Genomic DNA, 16,481 nt, shown 5'->3' on the forward strand with positions numbered 1-16,481 from the left:
GGAGGTGAGACTGAGGTCTTATAGACCAGCTTCCCCATCCTCCTGGCTCTGTCCCTGATCCACTGGGCGAGCCATGCCCCTCTTTTAGCCTCATCTTCCCCATCTCTAAGTGAAAAAATCGAACTAGCTTGTGTCCATGGTTCCCATCCAGATTCTGAAATTTGAAATTTTCATTTTTGTTCTCTTTGGCATTGGATACAAAGGCCTAAGATTGCTGTGATACAGTAATAAATGTTTATGATCCAGAATCACAGTTTATGAAACCTCAGAGCTAGAAGAGAAGGATGAATCCAGTTCTCTCTTCCCTACCCATGTGATGACAAGGAAACTAAGGGAAGAGGGACTGTAAGTTCTGTGAGGGCAGGAACCCTCTGTCTTGTTCTCTACTGCACACCTGGTACATTTTCAAAAATATCTGTTGCCCTGGTCGGTTTGGCTCAGTGGTTAGAGCGTCAGCCCACAGACCGGGGAGCCCCGGGTTCGATTCCAGTCAAGGGCATGTACCTCGGTTGCAGTTTGTCCCTGGTCCCAGTTGGGGTTGTGCGGGTGGCAGGCAATCAATGTGTCTCTCTCATGTCAATGTTTCTCTCTCTCTTCCTCCCTCTCTATCTGGAAAAAAAAAAAAAAAAAAAAAGTTTGTTGAATTAAGGAATGAACAAATAACCTCCTTCCAAGGTTATGCAGCCTGAGGGCAAGGGAAATACCCTCATCCCTTGCCTAGAAGGAGGGAGCAGGATAAGGCAGAGGCCTTGGGCTGCTTCTGGCCCCTGCAGGTCAGTGCCCTCCAGCTGGAGAGCCAGGACAGAGCCAGGAGCAATGTTCAAGGCTGGTAGTACCAGTGGTGGTTGGCCACAAAGTGAGCTTCTGCTCAAGTCCTCGGTGCTGTGCATAATGAATCACGTGGCGTCAATTACTGCATTCTGTTAACAAGCTCGTGTCCGCCTGTGCATCGCCAATGAGTGCCCTGCAATTTGCCACAGATTTGCAGTTAATATGTGGCAGAGCAAGTGGGGCAGAGGATTTCAAGACACTTGGGGCCCAGGGAAATCAGGTGATTTGCTTTTGGCAACTACTGGCCTCATTGATGGGGCAGCAGCATGGAGAGATGTACTTTCCCCTCTCTGCAGAAGAGACCTGGATCCTGGGTACCCTTTCCTGTCCTGGAAGGAGTAGGCTGCCTGACTCAGGTAAGTCCAGCTGGAGGAAGTCATCACTATACTGTTTCCTCTGAAGTATCAACCTGGGGCAGGAGCAGAGTGGTAATTAAAACATCACCTCCAGCATGGTTTGATGGACTGGCCGTCTGGTCATCAGCTCTGACATCTCACATAGGACTTAAAATCTGGCTGCACTAAATATGAGCTGTGTGATCTTTGAGTAAGTAAGTCTCCTTCTCTGTGACTTAGTTTCCACATCTGCAAAATAGGAATAATAATACCTACTTTGCAGAAGTTTTTGCAAGGATTAAGTGAGATAATGCAGACCAAACCCAGACTAGCAGCTGGCACGCAGTGGGTGCACAACCCATGAGCCTCCTACCATGTTCAAGAAAGGATTCTCTGAAAGGATTCTCATCTCTTGAGGAAGATTGGGGCCAGGACCCTAGGCAAACCCAGACAAGAGCCTCTGTGTCTTCGATGTGTGTTTCCCCTTCAGCGGCTCCACAGTGACGATTACAACTGCAGTCACATGAGGATGTCAGATCTGCCTTCTTCACCCCCAGCCTGGCTGACAAGAGATGTGAGCAAACCTCCCAGTGAGAGGGGAGGATGCTCATTTCTCCAGCAGCACCGCTGCAGCCCCTGACCTACTTTCTTACTAAAAATAGCCCCTCTTAGGTCACTGCCGCAAATTGAATTCTGTTGCTTCCCTGCATCGGGTAAGCAGGTGGGTGGGCATCAGAACACATTTGGTGAGCAGGAGCCTCTGCCTATATGGCGCCTGGCTACCCAACAATCAAGCATGCGCAGAGGGCTCCAGGGCCCACCCCACCGGGCACATCTGCATGTAATAGAGCTGCTCCTGGCCCTGCTGGGATGCTTGCGGGGAAGGGTGGGGGAACACTCGTTCTGGGCTCTGAAATCTGCTAGAACTGAATTCAAATATGAGCTCCACTATATTCTTGTTATTTAAACTTGGGCAAGACACTTAACTTTTTTTGCCTCAGTTTCCTCATCTGTAAAATGGAGATAATAAAACCGACCTTAAGGTATTGTACAGATAAAATATGTTGTGTGTAAAGCAGTCCTTGGCACAGAAAGGGTGGTCAACAGTGAAGCTATTCCAGTTGTTCTCTATTGATGGGTCTGTCACTCCACAAGTGCTCATGCTGAAGCCTCTCACGGTGGGGTAGCAAGGGGCAAAGACCACTCCCAGAACCAGAAAGACTTTAAGCTGAAAGCGCCTTGGTGTTCAAGGTCAAGGGTTCCTGCAAGGTCAAGGGGCAACACAACCACCAAGGTGGCTTGTTACCAATACTGATTCCAGGTCGTTGCCTTGGAGATTGGGAATCTGGAAGCCTGTCTCGGGATGTGGGAACCTGGAGTTAGTCCAGTCACCTCCTAACAGAGATGGCAGAGCATCTTTCTAGGAAGTCAGGGCAATCTAACCCTGGACTAGAAGGACAGTAAGTGTTCACCTGCTGGATACTGAAGGGAAGGGCATTTCAGGAGGAATGAACAGGACATACAAAAATGTATAAGGGAGAGAGGTGTTAGGAAAAGGTCCTAAGGTCATCAAAGTGAGGTCACCATCACAGTAAACAGTGGTGGCACAAGGACCACCTGTGTGAACCAGACCATGAAGGGTCTTGGATGACATCAACAATGTTGCCTACATCAGAAAGTATGATTTTTTCCCCAGTATTTTAAAAATATATGTCTTTTTGCTTTCACTTTTACATGGCCCAGTGCTGTTGTCATAGCAAATATTGCAAATTAGTCAAACAGATGGGCCATAATTTATCTAATCCCAATTGTTGGACATTATTCAGGCAGCACCTGATTTCACTAAATTATAAAAACACTATAATGAACATCTTTAACCACAAAGTTCTTCTAAAGATCTCTCCTTGGGAGACAATTCCAGGATATAAATTAATCAATGAAAGTGAATGGACATCCTCAAGCTCTTGATAAACAGTTCCAAAGGACTTTCTAGAAGTGACCAGACTATTTGTATGAATGAGAAGGTAAGGACCAAAGAGGCTGCGTGTCTTGTCCAGGTCACAGTGTTGAATGGGGTAGAACCAAGAGCATTCTGTCTCCTCACTCCAGGCCCAGTGCTCTTTCCTTTACCTCACATTCCTTCCTACAGACCAAGGCTGAATGCAGCAGACCTACCCAGCCAATGCCTCCGATCACTTCTAACTACAGATTTTAGGTGAGTAATATGCATGGGTAGGAGATGAGAATAATGTATGTTTACATGTACATGTGGAGCTCTGTGTATGAGTCTATTTTTCCAACGTTATCATGTATGCTCCCCTAACCATTACAATGTCTGTTCTAGCCAAGCATCTCGTACACTCTTACCTCCACACCTCTGATCCCACATAAAATATCTCCTGTGCTCCTATTCAAATTCTATGCCTATTTTAAAAAGACAGACCTACCTGATGCAAAAAGCATTTCCAAACTGTGGGCATTTACTATCAATAACATCCATATATAACACTTATTTTATTGTTTTTCAGCATCTCTTGTATAAGTACAAAATTATTTAAGTTTACCTACAGAATAAACATTTGTTTCAGGCCTCTGTTATTAGAAAGGAACAAAACAAAACCTCCCCACCTTCCAAAAGCTAACTCCAATCCCCTGTACTTTCCATATCACAGTAGCGAGCACCTTGGTAGATTGGAAAGAGCTCTGGACTAGGAGACAGAGTAAATCTCCATGTGCTGAGGACCTACTCTGACCAGGCACAGTGGTAGTTGCTACACACACACACACACACACACACACACACACACACACACACACACACAACTTAGAATAATCTTAAAATAACCCCAGCAAGGGAAATATTATCCTCTCCACTTTACAGATAAGGCATGTTGTGATCTGAGAGACTGAGTGACTTGCTCACTAGTACATGTCAAAACCAGGATTTAAACCTGGGTATGTCTGATTCAAAACCCAATGTTTTCTGCCTTACTGCACTGTCTCAACACTGAAGCTGTCCTACTTTGGGGACACGAGAAGGCAGTGTTCTTTGGAAGAGACAACAATGCTGGGAAAAACAGAAGGCAGCAGGAAAAGAGGAAGGCCAAATATGAGAGGATTGACTCTATAAAAGAAGCCATAGGCATGAATCTACAGGAGCTGAGAAGGGCTGTGGAGGACAGGACACTGTGGACGTCCCTCATTCACAGGGTCACCAGGAGTTGGGGCTGACTCAGCGGCACCTAACACACACGCGTGCTGTCTCGGCAAGTATCACTTCAGTTCTAGCTCTGCTGTTATCAAGCTACATGGTTCCCGAGGAGGCACTCACATTCTCTGAGTCCCAGCCTTCTCGCCTGAAAGATGGGGATAATTCTCTCCCCATCCTGCCCCTCACTCCCAACACACACACACAGTTAATGCCATGATTAAATGATACAATGAGTGTAAGAGACCTAGACAGACAGATTGTTATTGGAATCCTGAACATCACAACTGGTCATTCTGATGATGACGAGAGACCCTGCCGGATTCCCTGTCACTGCAAAAGGATTTAATTATGCTCACTAGACAGTCCCTTCTAGCATCAGAAAGTGAATGGCTGCAATGCATTTCATAATAACCCTCAAAGAGACCTGAAACTAAGAGGTGAACACTCTGAGAAAAATGCATTAACCAAATACTGCATTCTGGAGCACTCTGGGGAGTCATGGTTTCCCAGGACATTTTCCTGCTCCATCATTTATGTGTATTAGTACACAGTGTACCCCAGCAGCCTGTTTCTAGAATGCAGGATTCAGCAGAAGCAAGGCTGGGCTCGGACTTTACCACCAGGGGTCAGATATAGATGGGTTTGGGGCATTTATTCCAGTTTTCCAGAGGCTTCTGGTGAAATGTCAGGAGACCTGGCTTATAGTTCAGATTCTGCTGCTTACTGGCTGTATGGCCTTGGGCAAGCTCCCTGACCTCTCAGCCTCAGGGATAAGCCTATCTTAGACAAATGAGCTGCTCTTTGCTACAAAACTGGTGCCACAGAGACAATGTATCGCATGCTGTGTGCCTGGCCCTGTGCTAAGGCTCTGCATAATCCTTTTTTTTTTAATCCTCACCCAAGGATATTTTTCCATTTATCTTCAGATAGAATGTGAGGGAAGGAGGGAGAGAGGGAGGGAGGGAGGGAGGAGGGGGGGGAGAGAGAGAGAGAGAGAGAGAGAGAGAGAGAGAAACATCAATGTGAGAGAGATACTTGGACTGGTTGCCTTCCTCACAACCCCGACCAGGGCCAGGGACTAAACTGCAACCAAGATACATGCCTTTGACCGAATCAAACCTGTGATTCTTTGGTCTGTGTGCTGACGCTCCAACCACTGAGCCAAACTGGCCAGAGCTCTGTATACATCCTTCTATTCATCCTCTCAGCCCTGTGAGAGGGGTACTACTATCTCCAGTTGACAACGTGGAAACTTATGCTCAGAGGAGTTCAGTCATTTGCCCTAGGTAACACAGTGTTAAGTTGCAGAGTTAGGATTCGCACACTGTTTTCTTTTATTTGAAACCCTTCCTGTCTACCAGAAAGCTGTGGCAAGGAAGACATGAAATAACACATTATTATGTGCCTTCTGGGTACCCAGTAGTCTGCTTCTCTCCTCTACACCATGTGAGCGCCAGGAGGTGCTCCAGGCTCTGGGACTGTGGGGCCCTGTGGGGTACATATGCATCTTAAGAACAGAGGGGAGAGACAGGACCTGATGCAACATATTCACTGCTATGCGCCCCTCGTTCATGAAGTCAGCCACACTATGAACATGAGCAGGGTGATGCCTGAAATCCCTCCAAAGTTCCCGAAGTTGGAGATCTGAAGGCCGATTTGGCAGTGAGAGAACCTTGCTGAAGACTGGCGTCAAACGCTCGTGTTTAAGCATCGTCACGGTTTCCTTAGGCTGATGGTGCCCAAGGTGACTGTGCTGGTTGCTAATGAGGAAAAAGACCCGACTGTGAAGGCAGGAGAACAGGCCTTCGAAGGAGCTGGGCAATCCCTTCCCCACCGTCACCTCAACCCTCCACTGTTCACACAGGAAGGATAAAGGGACACTTGAGGAAGACACCACATTTCTAAACCTTAAGCTGGATTGAACTAAAAATAGAACTGTGATTCAAATGCCTGTTACTGAGTCTTCTGCTTTTGCATTCTCAAACCAGATTGCTTCACCCCTCATCAACTCTGTCTCCCCGAGGGGCTCATTCCCACAACACAGACACACCGGAAGTAAGAATTACTGAGTCTAATGAGCACTTGGTACCATGCTGAGCCCTTTACACCTACAGTCTCATCTGTGCTGTACAACAACCCTGGGAGGCATTTTACAGGTGAGGACACTGAGGCCCAGTTAGGTGAGATGACCTGCCCAAGGTCACTCAGCTAGTAAGTGTCAACGCTGGGAACAGAACCCTGGTCTAACTCCAGAACCCATGCTCTTGTAAACACATACGTTACTGCATTTGAAAGTAATAGGAGAAATATCTATAAAAAAAATAAATTAATAAAAAAATAAAATAAAATCAGGTAACCTCAAAAAAAAGAAAGTAAGACGCCAAACTTCACTGTAAGGCTGGTGAGTGATGAACGCAGCACAGCCATGCACTCTCCCTCGGGGCTCTGAGAAGGACAGCGACGCTGCCATCGAGTGATGCGCTCCTGTGACCGACAGGAAGACTTCTGGTGACAGCTTCAGCAGCTGCTAAATGTGCCACCCCATCCCACACCCTCCAGTCGGCGCAGGGAGGCGGAATCATTAATATAAGAATATCAGTGGCCTCGAGGCATGATAATCAGAGACTTTTAGGTGATAAAAATGTCATAAATCATAATAAAGGACAAGAGGAGCCAGGGTCAGGAAGATAACAGGAGAGAGGATGTTCTGAAAAGCAGGGTGGTAGTTACAGATGCAACAGAATAACTCCCAAAGCTCACAAAAACCCTTTCCTCGCACCTTCTTCGTCTGGTTCTCATAACACTCCAGGAGGGAGATGTTAGTATCTCCACTTTACAGATGATGAAGGTGTGGTTCTGGAAAGGTAAGTCTCAGGTCCGAGGTCAGAGAGACTATGGGCTAAGATCCTCAGTCTCCTAATTTCCATCCAGTGCGTCTCCCAAGCCAGCTACTCCTAAAAGTTGTGAAGAGAAACCTGTGAGCACTGTGGAGAAAGCACCTTGGAGTCCTGCCGTCCAGCATGACAGCACAGGGAGGGGAAGTGGCTGAGTCAGCAACAGAGACATAGCAGAGTCTGGAACCATGGACTTGAGGATCACAACACTTTTTTCAAATCGTACCTTAGAGATAGATCTACTAATTGTGTGACCCTGGGAAGGTCACTTAATCTCTCTGCCTTGATATTCTCACTTATAAAATGTGGCGAACAATGGTACCTATTTTATATAGTTGTTATGACAGTTAAAGAAGAAAGAGAGACCATCCATGCCCAGTGCCTGGCACCGAGGCACACACTTGGTAAGTGTGAGCTGTCACTGTTGTCACCTTCATCATTATGCAGAGAGAGACCCAGCACTCTGCTGGCCACACAGGAGGTGCTCAGTGAGCATCCATTCTCTCTCCTTCCTCATGCTCCCAAACCTCCCAGGGCACAAAACCCCCCTCCAGTATCTGAGCCCTGTGGAGAGAAGGTCTAGGGTTAAAAATTGGGAGAGCAGAAGGTGCTTCCTCCCAGGCAGCCTGGTTGGCCTGGCCTTGTTTTCCGGGACAGTGAGCGGCTACACCAAGTCACGCATCATACCTTGTGCTATGAGCTTTCAAGTTACTCCCCAGAAATTAGACTCCATCCTGGATTTGCCTCAAGGAGACAGAGCCTCCACAGGGATAGGCTTCTCCTGAGGACCTAACCCTCACAATGGCTTCTTGACATTGAGGACAAAATTTTGCAGAATGGGTAGGTTCCTGCAAAAGGGGGCTAGGAGAGCAGTCTCTACGCTGGGCCAAACTTACAGCCACAGCGGAAATAATCAGACTAGTCACGTTGATGTAACATTATCAAAGGCATCACAGCACCACACCCTATGCCAAGGTCTCTTCACAGAAACACTATCCACATGTACATGAAGAAAACACTACTTCAGTAGGTCTACCTCATGAACCTCTCTACAAAACAACTCCCTGACCTCCCTAAAGAGTTTAAAGTCTTCATTCCAATCTCCTGGTTCGATATGGATGTTCCACAGGCATCTATCTCACACTTGCTTATGCTAAAAATAAATGCATCACCTTGCCTTCGGCCTACCCTTTTCTCTCTCAAAGTGCTTCCCTTCTCAGTCAGTGGCAGCACCTACTCAGTCTACCAAGCAGAAAACTGGGTACCATCCCTGATCCTGCCCATTCTTCTTCCCTCAACACTGTCCACACTGTTAATCCCAACAAACTGAGCTCGGGTCTTCCAAATCTCTTCTTACTTCCTATCTCGGCTGTCACTAGTACTTAACCAGGTCCTTATCACACCCCTCCCTTGAGGTAATGCTCTGGCTTCTCCACTCCGGGCTCTGTTTCCAGACTTTCTCTCCTTCAACTCAGCCCGTCCCCAGAATGATTTTCTTACAAGTTGAACCATGTGATGGTCAGTTTTCATGCCAATTTATACCCCATGAGTCAATCAAACACTAATCTAGGTGTTGCTGTGAAGGTATTTTGTAGATGTGATTGACATCTATAATCAGTTGACTTTACGTCAAGGAGATTATTATGGATAATCTGGGGTGGGCATGATCCAATCAGGTGAAGGGCTTTAAGAAGAAAACTGGGGTTTTTCTGAGGAAAGAGCTTCTGCCTGTTGACTGGAGCATCAGCCTGCCTTTCCTGAAGCTCTGCCCCTCTATCCTCCATAGTTGGGTAAGCTGACTCTACATTAAATCTCTTAATATATGTCTCTTACTGACTTTGTTTCTCTGGTTGAACCTGGGATGATATACTCTGCCTCTGAAACAAAATCATTACTTTGAGAGGACCTATTAGACTGGTAAAAATTGATAGCTGGATCATTCAAAGCTGGCAAGAATGTGGAGCTACAGAAATCTTCATGTACTCCAGGTGTCATGTACTAGGCATTAAGCTAGGTCCTTTACATATATTATCCCCTTTAATTGTCATAATAACTCTTTGCGTATTCTCATTCTCTTTGTGTGGGAATGCTGAGGCTCTGGGAGGTTGTAATTCACTCAAAGTAACAGCTAGAAAATGGCAGAGCTGAGATTTAATCCCACTCAGGTTTCTTTTATGGACTTCGTGTCCCCCTAAAATCACATCAAATTTATTTGAGAATTACAATAAAACAATATTAAACCTGTGATATCTATCTTGCTTTTTAGGCAAAATTATTACCTTTCTTTTATAACCATGCTTACACTTTTTACAACATCAGGAAGTCTCTATAAAGCAAGGTTGGGAGGTGGGGGACCAGATTGATTATTATCTTTATTTTTATAGTTGTGCAAGTAGAACTCTTGGAGAGTGAGCAAACTTGTTAAAGTCACAAAATGTAGAAGATTAACAAAAGCATTTGAACAGTGTAAAGGGCCAGATTAAAAAGACATCTTTCCTTGGGACCAGACAATCCTGGACTAGGGAAGGTGTCACAGTTTCAAATACTCCCCTCTGAGGACACATGGTCTGAAGCAAAGGGTTCTGGGCTGAGTGGTAGGAGATCTGCTTTCTCAGTTGGCCTGGGTCTCTCTGGCTAGCTCGCAGCTAGAACCTATCATATTTATGGGACAGTTAGATATTCAGATTCTCTCCAAAACATACAATCAGCTACCTACCTCCTACAATCTCTAAGGAAAAGACATTTATTCTCTGGAGAAAATGACCCAAAGGGGCCCTGGATTCAGGAAAAACCAATGCACTGGAGGGTGGGAGTGAGGACAAGAATGAAGGAAATTATTTAAGTGAGAGTCATATAGAGTGATGGGACCTCAAGCCTCCTTTCTCCATCCTGTTCCAGAAAGTCATCAACCAGGCTTATATACCCCAAGGCAGGAGATAAGAAAAAAAGGCCCATGAATACTGATCCCTGGAGGTCTACCAATGAAAAAGCTTCTCTCACTCCACAGTCCAACATTTTACAAGGAAGTCCACCGTCAATGAGCTGTCTCCATCACACAGTATCGCACTTCGTGTGTCACTTTTCAATATGAACAGACTGCTAAAGATCACCAGATCTTTAGAGAGGAAAATTTCTGTAACATTCAGGGTCTCAGCAGAAGACAAGAGCTCAAACAGGGCAGCAGGGGAAGCTTGAATAAAGGAACCATTCACAGAAGCATGGGCAATGTTTAAGGAAACCAACAATGGACAGTTTAGTACCCCAGGGCTACCAGGTAAAGCTAGAGCTTTTACACCTCTAAGCCTGTGGAGGCAAAGGAATGGAGTGGGATGCCAGAGGAGAGGGATGCCAGTCTAGAGCTGTGGCCCTTAACAGAGGGATAGAGAATGGGCAACTGGGCAGGGAGGGAGCTGGGGGAATAAATACCATGACCTCAACTCTTTTCCAGTCCTCAGATCTCCTGCTGTACCAGAAGCCAGAGGAGTGGGGATGGAGGATACAGTAGGGTAAAAAAGGGTGGGGGGCATACCTGGAGGGCCAAAAAAACCATCTAGCACAGTCTCCAATACATAAGACAGAACCCAAAACAAAAAACAGAAAGAAAAAAAGTGGAAGAAATAGAGACAAGGCAGAGAGCAAAAGAAAACATTTTTAAAACTACAGTAATATCCATTGAGAAATAATACATGATAAGGCAATATATTTTTTAAAGGGTTAAAAAATAAGAAAGAGCCCTTGGAAATGAAAAATGCTAGCCAAAAAGAGTAATTCCATTAGAATGGTTAGAAGATCAAGTCAAGGAAGTTTCCCAAAAAATAATCAAAAAAGTAAAAACGTGTCCAAGAGAAAAGGAAGCTAAGGAAATTAGATAATAAGTCCAGAAGATTCAATATACATCTAATATTAGTCCCAGAAAGAGAAAAATAAGAAAAAAAATTATCAAAGAAGTATTTCAAGAAAAATTTGCAGAACTGAAGGTAAGCCTCTGGATTGAGAGGGCTCAATACAGTACCAGAACAATGAATAAAAAAGACCTGCATCAAGGCACATAATCATACATTTTCAAAACACTGATGATAAAGAGACATTCCTAAAAGTTTCAAAGACAGAAAATAACCTGGTCATAGACAAAGGAACAGGAATTAGGAAAAAAACAAGAGACTTCTCAATAGCAACACTATAACCCAGAGGACAATGGAAAAATGTCTCCCAACAATCTGAAGGACAAGAACTTCTAAACTAGAATCCTACACACAGCTAACCTATCAATCAAGGATGAAAACAGAGTAAATATATTTTCAGAAATTCAAGGAATCAAAAATGTTATCCCCAACTAATCTTTGTCAGGAACAGTTGTTCCATCTAAATGAGAGATTAACCAAAAGAAGGAGGAAAATAGGGAGATGAAACAGAGTAGAGAGGAATCACAGGATGACAGCCGCACCCTTAGAGTAAGGCTACACACTCTCTGCTCCAACACATACCAACCAGGCAATAAGTGAGGGCAGTGGCCATTTCCCATGTCCTCTCACCCCCTCCCCAAGGCCTGGCTTCATGTTGAGTACAGAGGAAGAATGTTTTCATTATTAATAAATGTCTGTGGCATTGACTTAAGAATAGAGGAGCAAGCCTGGCCGGTGTGGCCCAGTGGTTGAGCGTCAACCCATGCATCAAAATGTCGACAGTTTGATTCCCGGTCAGGGCACATGCCCAGCTGTGGACCAAATCCCCAGTCGGGGGGGCATGCTGGAGGCGGCCAATCGATGTTCTCTCTCATCAATGTTTCTATCTCTCTCTCCCTCTCCCTTCCTCTCTCCCTAAAATCAATAAAGAAAAACAATTTAAAAAAGAAAAAAGAAGAGGGGAGCAAGAGGGATGACAAAGAGGGGCATATGGGAAACAAGAAGAAACACCAGAAAGAGCACTGAAATGAGTCAGAAACAGAGCTGCCGAGCACCTATTCTGTGCCAAGAGCTTTTCCACAAACCACATAATTCATTCCAATGATGAGCACTTACAGAAGTTATTATTATCTCGGTCCTTAGAGATGAGATGAGTCCTCACAGGCTCAGAGAGGGTAGCAACCTTGCTCACAGTCACACAGACATTAAGCAGCAGGGCTGAAATTGGAACCCATGGTTTCCTAACTTGAAGGCCTCAGTTCCTTACAGTGTATTTTGCTGCTTGGGCAAACTAGGCAACCTTTCTGAGATCCCATTTCCTCTCTTGGACAACAGGGATGGCACTTCCCCTGCGAACTTCAGAGTCATTGTGAGAATGAAAGGAAATGGGTGAGAAGTGCCTTGCGCACTGTGAAGCAGTGTGCACACATACAAGGCTACTGGCACACACACATACCACACTAGGGCTCCACTGTGGAGCTTCATGACCAAGTCCAACTCTTGGCTGCCATGGGAAGAGGGAGGGACTGGCATGGGCTGGGCTTATAGTTGCAACTAGGTCAGGGCAGAGTCTGGGCTAAAGAGTCTGATGGGGATTCTAGCGCCACAAAGCCATGTCAATCAGACATCCAGTGTGCTGAGCGCCAAAAGGTCAGCAGCAGCTTTCTTGTCTCAAACTGAAAAGCACAGACCTACTGAATATCTTACAAAGCCACAAATCAAACCCACTGCCATTCCTCCCAGATTCCTCTGTTGAACAGCTACTAGCTTCTGAAAACAGATCAGATCAAGTCATTGCTCTGCTTCAAAACCTTACTTGGTCCCTGGTACCCTGCAGAATGAAGTCCCAACTCCTTAGCCTGGCATTCAAGGCCTTCAGGTCACAACCTCAGGTACCCTTGCAGCCTCGTCTTCCACTGTTCTGTTTCTCTCCCATTCCCCTTTTCCCCAATTTGCCATTCCTTCTCCATGCTTTTGTCTAGGTTGATAGCACTGCCTGGTGTGCATTTCTATTCCTGCTACTCATCCTTTAAGACACACCTCAAACATCATCTCTTCTGAGAAGCATTCCCTAACCCCATGTTAGGGTGAAGGCACGCGTTTAAGGATGAACAAAACACAGTCTCAGGAAGTGTCAGTGCTGGCTGAGACCTTGATGATTGCCTTATATAATCCTAATTTTGCCCAAAAAGAAAAGGAGGCCCAGAGAAGGAAAGTGGCCTGCCCAAGGTGACAGCTGCTAGTCTTGTACTCAGGTCCCTTGGCCCGGGGCTCTTTCTCCAACATGGTACAGTCTCTTAATGAATACATAAATCCATGAATGGCCAAATGGGGAAAGAGAATGTTGCTGAAGCCCTGCACAGAGAGCACACTTTGGAATAAACAGTCACAGCTGTTCTGCATTTAAAGGCTTTCAGTGAACCCAGGAGGAACGGGGATTCCACAGAGACAGGAGGCAGCAGGGACAGCAGCCACAGGGTAAGTGGTATTTGAAGGCACTGCAAAAGCTGAAGCCTATGGGTGCAAAGGAAGAACACTGTGAGTCTGGGAGATACCATGGTGTCACCCAGGTTCAGGAAGCTTGCTCCTGTGTAAGGAATGACAGAGCAGCCTCATAGGCCTGACTGCTTGGTCACTGTCAAAGTTGCCCCCTGCTGCAAATGGCCCCCCTCAGTGCTATGCTCTCAGGAGAGACTGGGACAGAGGCTGGCCTCTGCCCCCTGCAACCCCCCCACACACACACCTTGACAAGTACAGTCAGCACTAGTTCCGCTGTTGGTGTTTCCAGCCTTCAAAGTCACTGCATGCTATAAGCTCAGCAGATGCCTGTTGGTATGCTAATTAAGCCAAAGCCTGACCTCTGCAGGGAAGTAGTAAGATGCCTACCTCAGAGTCAGCAGGTGTTCGTCTGAACCCCGGGATCCACCTCTGAGTCTCCATTTTCCCACGGGGGAAAACAGGGACAATTCTCTCTATACTTTCTACCTTGCGTGGTGATAACAAGATGAAATGATATATGCAAAATGCTCAGTATGGTGCCAGCACTTAGTAGGCACCCAACTACTGCCAGTTCTCTTTTATTCTGTAGAGAGACTGTTATCTTTTTCTTAAGCCTTTTATCTTCTGTAATTGTCAACTTATGAAGCTTCTTGCTCAATAACTCATTACAGACCCACCCAGACTACACAATCAAGTCAGTGTCCCACAGCATGCCCCTGGAGACTGGGCCCTAGCTACCCTCAGCTGTCATGCTGGTTGACCATGTGTCCCTCAGCCATGACTCACACTTTAACGCCTGCCTTCCTTTTGCTCATGTTGATCCCTCAGCACAGAGCCCTCCTTACCTTTCCTCCAGTCAGGTGCCCCCTCTTTCATGGGGATTTCCAAATTAATCATTCCTTCCTCTTCACTCTTTCGCCTCATTCTTATCACTCTCTTTGTATTCTTTCCTTCTTCCTTTACTAAGTGCACATTATGAGCCAAGCTTAATTCATAGCTCTCTTTCCCATGAAATGTTAGCCCCATTAAGTAACAACGGTTTGCTGTCTGCCTCCCAGCATCCAGATGCCACATGTCAGCGGTTAGCAAGCTAAAGGGAGGGAATGAGGGAGACAGTGTAAGATCTGTACAGTGTTTAACAATCACGTGACCCACCTGCTGCCTGCAAGGCAAAAGTAGACAGCTACGGTCCACTAAGATGTACAGCAGTTTGTGGATGTGAGGACAGACTTGAGTGGTGCAGCCAACTTTAGAAACATTTCTCAGATGGGGATTCTAAGGCCCAGACAGAGAAACTGCCCAGGATCACGCACTCAGCAGAATGTCCGAAATCAGTAAGGATGAAAATACCTAGCAAGTTTATGGCACAACTAGAACTCTCATATATTGCTGCTGGGAGTACAAACTGGTCCATCACCTTCTAAAACTATTGAGCAGTACCTCCTCATGCTATACTGATGACCCAGAAATGCTACTCTTGGTTATGCTCCTAAGTATGCATTCACCAAAGGCATGTATAAGAATGCTCATAGCCATTTTATCCACAATCCTAAACTGGAAACAAACCAAATGTCCATCAACAGATAAGTGGATATGTTGTGGCACATTCACACAGTGGAATATGACTGGTCAACAAAAAAGAACTATCACTACACACAAAATGAATGATTATTATAGACATAATGTGTTGAACAAACAAGTACACACTGTATGACCCCATTTATTTATTTATTTAAAATATGTTTTTATTGATTTTTTTAAAGAGAGAGGAAGGAAGGGAGAGAGAGATAGAAACATCAATGTGAGAGAGAAACATAGATTAGCTGCCTCCTGCAAGCCCCCTGCTGGGGATGGAGCCTGCAACCCAGACATGTGCCCTGACCGGGAACTGAACTGGAACCTTTCAGTCCATGGGACGACGCTCAATCCACTGAGCCACACCAGCCGGGCAATGTATGACACCATTTATATGAAGTTCAAGCATAGGTCAAACTCATCTCTGGAGACAGAAGTCAGGACATTGGTCACACCTGGGTTGGGGTCTTGACTTAGTAGGGGTATGAAGTGGCCTTCTGGGTGCTGGAAACATTATGTGTCTTGTGCTGGATGGTGGCTTCTTAGATAATACATATGTAAAAAACTCAGCAAACTGAGCCTTTAAGATTTGTGCACTTTGCTGTATATACATTGCACTTCAATTAAAAAGTAAAACAAACAAAACCACCCTAAGTAGCTTGTCACCTATCAGACTGGCAAAAATCCAAGTTTCTTAACATACTCTATTAGGGAGACATCAGAAACTCATACATTGCTGGTGGGAGTTAAAATGGTATAATTCCTAGGGAGGCCAACTTTGCAGTATCTTATAAAATCAATACACTTACTCTTTGATACAATAACTTCACTTCTAGGAATTTATGCTATGACTACATTCTCCCACACATGAAATAAAATATATACGAGGTTATTCGCTACATCATTACTTGTAATAGCAAAAGACTGAAAATGACCTAACTGTCCATCAACAGGTCCCTGGTTAAATAAATCACAGTACACAGGTACACTGGAACATTATGTAGCTATAGTAATGAACTAGGAAGGCCTTTATACTGACATAGAAAGATTTCCCAGATAAACTGTTGAAAGAAAAAAAATCAGACACTAAAAAGTGTATATGGTATACTACCCTTTATGTAAAAGTGGGGATAAAAATATATCTTAGTATTCACTTATATATGCAAAAAGAATCTAGAAGGATACAGAGGAAACTAATAATAGCACTGGCTGTACATGTGGTAGAGGGGTTTGG

General features: G+C 45.2%; 1 protein-coding gene across 5 annotated transcripts in view; it reads right to left on the bottom strand.

The window, feature by feature from the left end:
* SERGEF (secretion regulating guanine nucleotide exchange factor) overlaps positions 1-16,481 on the bottom strand; it is a 197,498-nt gene that overhangs the window by 43,566 nt on the left and 137,451 nt on the right. Inside the window, exon 11 of one of the 5 annotated variants that reach the window (XM_036259422.1) lies at positions 7,046-7,331. The exons of 3 other annotated variants lie outside the window; for them this stretch is intronic. In XM_036259422.1, coding sequence (XP_036115315.1) covers positions 7,294-7,331 — 38 coding nt within the window. In that variant the 3' untranslated portion in view covers positions 7,046-7,293. Of the gene's footprint in view, positions 1-7,045; positions 7,332-16,481 lie in introns of those variants that run through there. One more of the 5 variants, XR_004959301.1, reaches the window with a different exon arrangement.

The sequence above is a fragment of the Molossus molossus genome, unplaced genomic scaffold, assembly GCF_014108415.1.
Source record: "Molossus molossus isolate mMolMol1 unplaced genomic scaffold, mMolMol1.p scaffold_m16_p_13, whole genome shotgun sequence".
Lineage (NCBI taxonomy): Eukaryota > Metazoa > Chordata > Mammalia > Chiroptera > Molossidae > Molossus > Molossus molossus.